Raw genomic sequence first — 9,093 nt, forward strand, 5'->3', positions numbered from 1 at the left:
ATTACCCTTTAAATTGATTTCTGGAGATTATCCAAGGTGCTTCATGACCCATAATTGGGTCCTAAGCCCAACTTTGGAAACCAAATTGCAGTGGTTCCCAAACTTTTTACCTTTTGACCCACAAAATAGTAGAAAACAGTAGCAGAGACCTGAGCACCCAACTCTTTTTGGAGGATAAACATTTGTATAAGGTCAACAAAACATGGGCATTGTAACAATATTTTTATACTACATTTATCCATTTTAAATATACAGTACTAACCTCACTCATTTATAACAACTAAGGTAAAAATGTAATTGATTCAGAAAATCTTTTCAGGACCCCAGCTTGATGTTTCGGGACCCCACTTTGGGTCCCGACCCCAACTTTGGGAAACACTGTTCTAGATGCACATCCAATTATTACTCATTTCGAGTTTCATTAAAATTTGACCAGTGGTCCATTAGATATTTGGGTAACAGAAAAATACACATGCACATTTGTTCTTCTATCCTCATGGGGACTTTTCATTGACTTTATTCATTAACCCGTCATTTCTAGAGCCTAACTCTGACCCCTTGCCTTAAAACTAACCACCACAGTACATATATAACCCTAACCCTAACCTACACTCACTTAACACATTAGTCCTAATCCAAACCCCTAAACAACCAATGGGTTTTGGGCCATTGGTTATATGTGGGCTATATATGGGCTTTTGTCCCCATAAGGAACAGTGGGTCCTCACAAGGCTGTTTGGGCCAGGAAAATGGTCAAAAATCATCCCCAGCAGGTAAAAAATACATAAACATAAAAAACACGAGCTAAAACATTTTCATTTGACTTCACCTTTTGGTGGCAGGCAATAATTTAGCTCATTTTGATTTTCAACAACACCATGCAACTGTTAAAGTTTCTTTTTTTTGAAGTGTCTTCCAGCAGGACAAATGAAATGTAACCATTTCAGCCAGGTCCACAAATCCTCCACACAAGATTCGGCCACATACTTCATCTAGACTTAAATATGCAGACAGTTGTGGAAGGCTCCATGCAGAGCTGGGGTTTGTTCTCTCCCTCTGAAACAAATGCATCCAGCGCCCCCAATCCTCCACGCAGATTGCTGGCCATTACATTAACGCTTTGGCTCCAAAGTGCTCTGTTTCCAGTTTTGGAAATGTCAACCTGAAACTCCTTCAGGCAATGTTTAAACACATACATAAGTAATTGAATTCCTCTGTTAACATTTGGTTTCCCCCAAGCTGACTTATAACTTCAACTASAACCTGTAATGTGTTCGACTCGAACGGTGGCGAGCTTTTTCATTTTTCAAAAGATGGATATCTCCCTGTYGAAGGAAGCTCTTTATAGGTTCTGTAATGAGAAGATTTCCTCGTGTTGCAGTCAGGACAGCTCAGTGCAGGTGAGAAATGTCTCTGTTGCCTACCTTGGTGCCGGGTAGCCCTTCAAGCCCGGGTAAGCCCATGGGTCCTGGCTCCCCCTGTGAGAGAGAAACACACCACCTGTTGTGTCAGAATGAAGAAATCACTCCTAATAAGGATTAATAGTTGTTTTCTACAGCTAAAAATGGGGCTGTTTTCAACATGAGTAAATTTAGCAAAAAATACTGAATTTATCAAACATTATTAATGAAAATATAAACTAAAGCTACACGGTCAAGTGTTTTAAGATTTGAAATAACTCAATTCAATGCAAACTATACGTTTCAAACAATTCTGAGAAAAAAAGAAAAAAAAACTACAACTGTCTTATGGCACATTCTGTTAAAGGGATCCCTGATTAGTTGTAACAGACTTTATTTAATAAACATATATTTTAACTGTAAAATAAAGACTGTAAAAATACTGTAGGCTGTTTAGTTTTTATAATTTTTAAACTAAAACTTTAAAAATATATTACAGGGAAAGAGCCATTTTATTTACATGCAAAGCATTCTGGGTGAATGATGACATGGATAGGTCATCAGTGTGAGCGAGCTATATCCACCCTGAAGGTTAATRTTGGACAATATCTGATGATTGGCTCTTTTAAATGAAACCAGAGAGCGTTGACAGAGAGGAGAAGGTAGAAATGACTCAGCCTGTAACTGAAAAAATGGATGGAGGACCTCAGTTTAGCTTGTTTGTCGCGCTAGCACTGAGCTAATACATATAAGGCAGTAAAGCGTCGGCGCTAGCACAAAGGCTAACAGGCTAAGCTGAGGTTCTTCTTCCATGAAGCAGCTCTGTTGTCCTCCATCCATATTTTCAGTTACAGGCTGAGTCATTTCTACCTTCTCCTCTCTGTCAACGCTCTCTGGTTTCATTTAAAAGAGCCGATCGTCAGATATTGTCCAAGATTAACCTTCAGGGTGGATATAGCTCGCTAGCAGCCTCACACCGAGAACCTATCCACGTCATCATTTACCCAGAATGCTTTGTGTGTAAATAAAATGGCTCCGTCTGTTAAAATATATTTTTTTTAATTTACAAAACTAAACAACCTACAGTATTTTTACAGTGTTTATTTTACAGTTAAAATACATGTTTATCAAATAAAGTCTAATGTTACAACTAATCAGGGATCCTTTTAAACCATGAGAACTATAGAACCATTGAGGGGGGAAAAGCCCCATTTCACAAGAAGACTTTCTTTCTGATCTAAAAATAGAGCCCAATTCCCCCATGCTTGAGCAAGTGATGGCCTCTATCTTCCTCTTCTTGCTCAAGCTGCCGTGGAGAAATGCCATTACCCAGAACAGAAGAGCAACCGGTGCTGACATAGATGAATTGTCCAGGTAATTGTCACACATGTAGATTGCCATGAATAAGCTATTGTGGCTAACCAGAGTGGACCAGCCGGAGGATCAGCTGCAAGACGGATTGGGGCAATTCCAGCACATCACTGCAGCCGGTCACACAATTTATTAAAATGTCAAATTAACATCCTGGTGAAAAATCACTGTGCAACAAAACAATGAAAAAAAYAAGAAGATGCAATCAGTCTCATGAGGATAAAGAATTCAGGCTGATGATGGAAGCGTCAAGTCGTGTCCACGCCCGTGTGGATTGCGAGTGAATTGTTTTCCTGTTTCAGTGAAAGCGTAGAGAGGTGGGAAGCACATTTGAAGTGCAGTAAGAGTTTGCGGGTTCCCACTGGCAAGACAAAACGGTACAGAGGTTTTGTATTTGTTGGAGAATAAGTCGTATTTTTGTCTGCACTGGGGTTCTACTGAGAGTGGTTAAGTACTCAGGCTGGAGGCTTTATTGATTTATGTTGTACACTGGAAAACCAGGGAGATAATGATGGAAAGCAACTGGCAGCTCTGACTTCTCCTTTTGTTTGAATGCTTGAATGAATGCTTCAGAAAATATACTTTTCATAACACAAAAGCTTCAACTCACAGCAGGTCCTTCATCTCCTTTGGGACCCTTGAAAGAGAGAAGAAAAGAGGACAGATTACCTCCTTGAATGTGACATCCAGTGTCATATAGATCACAAATAGAGTCAGACATGATATTTGGCTGCATGTTTTGTTAGTTAAAATGCACAATAATCATTCTTGCTTCATTTATTAACTATATTTTTATGCTAACACTGCAACTGTGTCTCGGGAAAAAGATCGTACAATCCACTGTGGGTCGAGAAGAGGCTTRGGAAATTGAACAGCATTTTTCACATAAAAAAATACATTGTGATAAATTGTGTGCCTTGTCCTTTTTAACACTGATGAGGATGCTCTTTTATTGATTGCTCCCAAGGAGCTGTTGGGCTGTGATAGATGCAGTACAGGGCGAAGCATTCTCAAGATTTAGCTATAGTTCATGTGCATTGTGCACCAGGGACAGGCGCTCTTTGTCACCTCTTTAAGTGTTCGTTTCGGTGGATGGATCCCTGCAGGCACTGTGACTGAATGTCTCCCAGGACTGGACAAGATTACAAACTGTTTGATAAGGCGAGAGGAGGAGGAAGCGATAAGCAAATCGGGTCACTTCGGCGCGGCGCCGAGCGAAGCAGCTGAATTTCAGAAGTCKGTTTTGCATATCAATGATGCTGTGCGTCCTGGGGTAGATCACAGGCACCTGTTTGAGAGTCAGGAAGCCTCTTGGCCTTTGCCAACCCTCGGCTCTCAACGTGCGTGATTGATTGTGATATAAGAGCCTCAGGAACCGTGATAACACTGGAGGGCCGGTCCGGTTATTTGTTATTCCGCTCTCGRGGGGCTCTGCAGCTCGTACAGTATCAGCATGCATGTTTGCTTGTGTTCCTCCTTAAAACACTGTAAAAACGGTTGACTTTAGGCACTTACCGAGGCACCAGGAGCTCCAGGCGGTCCTAAAATAGCTCCACCGCTCTGTGAACACAGTTCMTTATGTAATCACTTAATATTTAGCAATAGGTGTCAAACTACATTCAACAACAAAAGCTGATTCTTTTCTTACAGCGTGACTGAGGGCATTTTGTTATTGAATTCAGTGAATCACAATGAGTTRAAATCTTGTGAACCATGTTTACCTGAAGCTTGTACAGACTGCTCATCCCATTGCCCTCCACATAAGGCACACCCTGAAACACAATCAGGCAACTTCTCTTAGAAACTCCTTTCGTTTTAAGAGAGGGACCCAACAGAAAACTGTACAGTAGGTCTTGAGCAGTCAAACACGGCTGAGCCTTTAAAAGCTACATGGTATGAATCAATAGCTCATTTGGTGGGTACAGAGGGAACGAGAGAGAGAGAATAAGTAGAGTGTGTGAGYCAGGGAAGGAAAGAGTAGAAAAAGGTGGAGAACAGTCGCTTTAATAATCTTTTAGCCAGCAAAGTAATAAAAAAAAGATTGTCTCAWAAGCACAAAAGAGCAGTGATTAAAACAATTTGCGCACACTGCAAAAAATGCCCACCTAACCAAGTTTTAAAATCTTATATCCAGCCAAAAAGTCTTTTTAATCTTGTTTTGAGACAGATTTACTAAACAAGAACTGATTGTGTAGAAATAATAATCTTGTTTTCAGAATGTGTAAGATTATTTGTATTGTTAGCCTGAAAATTTGACTCAAATTAAGTCAAAATATCTACCAGTGGAGTAAGAAAATTTTACTTGGTAAGACTTGTTGAAATACTTGATTTGACTCAATTTTTTCTTATTTCAAGAATCTAAAAGAAAAGAAAGAAAAGAAACTAAAAGTAATTAAAGTAGAAAACCAGGGGTTTTGGGCTTAAGAGATGAATGAACCAATTGGCGGACCGAACTTTGGTCACTCGCGGGCCGGATGTGGCCCGCGGGCCGCCAGTTGAATAGCCCTGGCGTATGAGAACTGGGTAATCCTGATTTTTTACTGGTGAGTTTTAATACCTAAAAGGATGTTTTCCCGTGATGGATTTATAGAGGGCAGCCATTGTAAACCAAGAATAAGTCAAGGTTCTCATTAAGAAGCAAGTGAAGGCCTGTGCCCTTTTCAGGCCGCTGAACCATTCTTTGTCGTTGCAGGCAGCAGGTTTATGAGACCAGCATGTGTGCGCGTAGGTGTGTGTTAGAATGTGTGTTTTGGAGAGGAGGGTGCTGGGGTACGCAGCAAGTTCAAGGGGACAGCCAATGAATTATAGATTTGCTTTCGGAGGTGCTGACTCACTTGGCTTTTAAAGGGATGAAACATGATTCAATGCCAGCAAGCAGGTGGCCACGGTGTGATCATGTTTGCACTTGTTTGTCAGATATACTTTTCTACTTGTGGTAAAAGCTGCTAGGCTGAGAAAATAAAAAGCAGGGCTCAACAGATGGCCTTAACTCAGTAACTTTAAGCACGGTCGTAACAGAATAATGCTACATGTGCACGAGGTGACGATAAATCTACGACACTGAAAAAGATTTTGAGACAGATTTTTCACGGCTGGTTTTTGTTGAGGTCACAAGAACTTACTGGAGGACCTGGGAGTCCTGGCCTGCCTGGAGGTCCTTCGTTTCCCTGCAAAACATGAACAAAATGCATTCTTAATCATGTCTGAGAAAATGGAAATGACYCACAAAGCTATTTGCCAACCATGAAAAATGAGATTTCTGAGATTACTTTACAACTATTTGATTCATGTGGCATTTACAAACTAACAGTGATTTTCAAACCTTTAAAGAAATGGTCAAATAAATACATTTAAAGAATTAATGCAATAGTAATTTGGATAAGCAGCTGTTATTATTATTATTATTTTTTTTTTCATTTTGTTCTATCATCATCAGTTAATTTCACGCTGACAATGGGACCATGTGGTCCTGGTAATGTGCCAAGCTGTTTCCTAACCAGATGAGGTGCTATTTTCAACACAACTCCTTTTTCACTTACCCCCACCTCCAACCCAACCCCCTTCCCCAGCTCTAATAAACTAAACTGAAAAACTAAAAGTTGTGCTCTTTTGGACATTTTATTTTGAAAGGATTACAAAATGAAAAGCATGGTAACAGGTGGGCCGCAACTTCTATAKTGGTCTATTGAACCGATGAAAGGGATGGAACATAAATTGTTCCTGACCCAATAAAATGGACAGTGCGGGCATTTCAAGAGGTGCAACGATACAGAAAATTCATGATTCGGTTCAGTTTGAAACTTTTGTCTCATAGTTRGATATTTTTTCGATACAAAAGAGATAAATTTCCATCTCCTTCTTAACTTGCAATTTATTGAAATTGATTATGAGCATTTGTTTAACCTCWAAAGTACAGTTTTTAAATTAAATGTCGCTGAAACAAGTTTCTCAGTGTATCTGTGCTCGACAATGCAGCCTAGGTGGAGTAGTCGAACACAGATCCACTGATCCTTCAACACAGAGCATCTTCAGAAGACAAGACAATAAAATAAATTTAAAAAAAATCTGTATTGTTCGATACAGTGTGTATTGAACTTAAAGCACTGTATTGAACAGCTTGAGACAGACACATGTACTGTATACGTATAAGTGTATAAAGGTAATGTACTAAATCAGAACACAGATGCTAACATAAGTCCTGATATCAATGGCCCTATCAACATTGCTTTTTCTCTCATGTATTATTGTGTGTAGAGTTGGAGGCAGATGAAGCGGGTGACTGATATTTGAATAAAAATAAAATAAAAAGAATWTTGTATTTGAAATGCCAATTCCTAATAATAGCTTATGTGTGTGATGGTAAAAAATGGATTTCATCTTCTTCTTTTTCCTTTTCTCTTCATATTACTTGTTATTTCTCCTCCGTAAAATAGRTTCCTACAATCATTTTTGAAATCACAGCAATTAAAATAAAAATACAATTTTCACTTTTCTTAACAAGTTTTTTAAATAAAAATTATATGACGCAAAAAAACCACTAACACTTATTCCTACATACTTTTAGCTGGATGCACGATTCAAAAATTGAAATATAGCAAAGTTAAATTACTGATCTAGCATTCACACAGCAGATATACACAGTCCGAATAAAATTCACTCTTAAATTTTAATTTGTAATTTAGTCTGACTCAGAGATCATACTGAGACTCTGTTGCCTCATGGGGTGAAGCCAGTACCAGCTAAATTTAAAAAAAAAGATGGACAAATTAATTCAAAATGCTTTCCTTTAACTTGTGTTAATAGTTTTTACTCCACAAGTTTTTTTTATCCTCCCATGAATCAAAGTCAATGAACTCATGATTTTTTTTTTTGTTAGTTAACTTCGGAAGGTTAGGAGGAATTTAGCCAGCTAAAATTAAGAATGTATTTTTTTAAATAAACACAAAACATAGTTTATTTAATCATCCTCTCCTTTTTGGATTCAGTGAAAGGATAAAAAAACAATAAATTGTGTTAGACTCAGCCTTGCATTTGCAGAATACACTTTCAGCTAACAAAGCCAGATCTCAAGATGTTTGCAGAGGCAGTTTTTCAATATATTCTGCATCCCCACAATATAGGAAGACGAGTGAAGGTGCATCCCCATGACAACCCTAACAAGTGATGAACAGAGCTGCTGCTCGTTAACAGCTGCTGCAGTCTGCGTGTTGTGTGAACAAACARTAAAACATGCTTATGAACCACGTTCACTTCCAACCATTTCTTTAACACACAAAGCAAACAGACATGGGTTATGGATTTCAAATTCTAACTCATTCAATAAGCATTACATCTCATACCTGTGCACACACAAATAAAACACACACACAAGTTTGGTCTAATGTCTCCACTGGGAACAAACTTCTCCCAGTGGAGACATGATAAGTTCTCTGATAGCCTAGTAGTCAAAACGAACCCTATTAACCCTAAATAGAAATCTCAGACCTCAACAATTACTTTACACCTGCAGAGCAAACAATTTAATCCCAGAAAATACCAAAAGTCCCTTAAAGTCTATAATCTGTCATGTCTTGTTTTTACATCTTTACATAAAAACGAGACACTCGGCACCAAAACACAAATCAAGACATCATACACATAGACCCACGTCTGATCAAATGATAAACAAATAAARAAATACATTTCATTTCATTTTAAGCTCTTAGGATTCCACATAAAACCACTTGACATTCTGTCATAGTTACCAACGGGTGCCTACAGTAACCCTGAATTCTCATCATCTTTGCTTTTACAGGTCATTAAATAAAACAAAGCTTGCCATTGAGTTTGACAATTAGTTCAGTGACTTTGTTCAAGATCATTCAATCAAATTAATTCAGCTTATGGCACTTAGACTGATGTTTTTATTGTAATTAAAAGTCATTCTCCAGTTTTAAAAACAATGCATTTTGTTAAACTAATTGAMAGAAATATACTTTTTATATTTTCAACAGAGTATTAAAAGCACTAAAAACACAAAATTGTCATGGTCTATGTGTTTTCTATGCCTTGGTTTGTTTCTAGTGTTTTTGTGTTCCCCTGTCCATCTCTGCCCTGCTGTCGTGTCTCCAGCCCCGCCCACGCCCACGTTCACCTGTTTCGAGAAGGGGTTCTCCGTGAACTCAAAGTAGGCGTTTCTGAGAAGTATGTGTTTTAAGCATAAACACTGATTGGCTAGTTGTCTAGCTAAAAACTCTGTTTTTCGAAAAGTTTGGTTCTTTTCTTTTGTTTTTCTTTCACTTTTGACTTGAAGTACTTTCACATAAATTTTAGCAGCCAAAAC

General features: G+C 38.4%; 1 protein-coding gene across 1 annotated transcript in view; it reads right to left on the reverse strand.

The window, feature by feature from the left end:
- The window catches only part of LOC106518994 (collagen alpha-1(XIX) chain), a gene marked incomplete at both ends in the record, with an annotated part of 138,916 nt that overhangs the window by 9,135 nt on the left and 120,688 nt on the right, over nucleotides 1-9,093 (reverse strand). Inside the window, 5 exon segments of the mRNA XM_014010492.1 lie at nucleotides 1,425-1,478; nucleotides 3,382-3,408; nucleotides 4,287-4,331; nucleotides 4,493-4,543; nucleotides 5,894-5,938. Coding sequence (XP_013865946.1) covers nucleotides 1,425-1,478; nucleotides 3,382-3,408; nucleotides 4,287-4,331; nucleotides 4,493-4,543; nucleotides 5,894-5,938 — 222 coding nt within the window.

Source organism: Austrofundulus limnaeus, unplaced genomic scaffold (assembly GCF_001266775.1).
Source record: "Austrofundulus limnaeus strain Quisiro unplaced genomic scaffold, Austrofundulus_limnaeus-1.0 Scaffold0, whole genome shotgun sequence".
Lineage (NCBI taxonomy): Eukaryota > Metazoa > Chordata > Actinopteri > Cyprinodontiformes > Rivulidae > Austrofundulus > Austrofundulus limnaeus.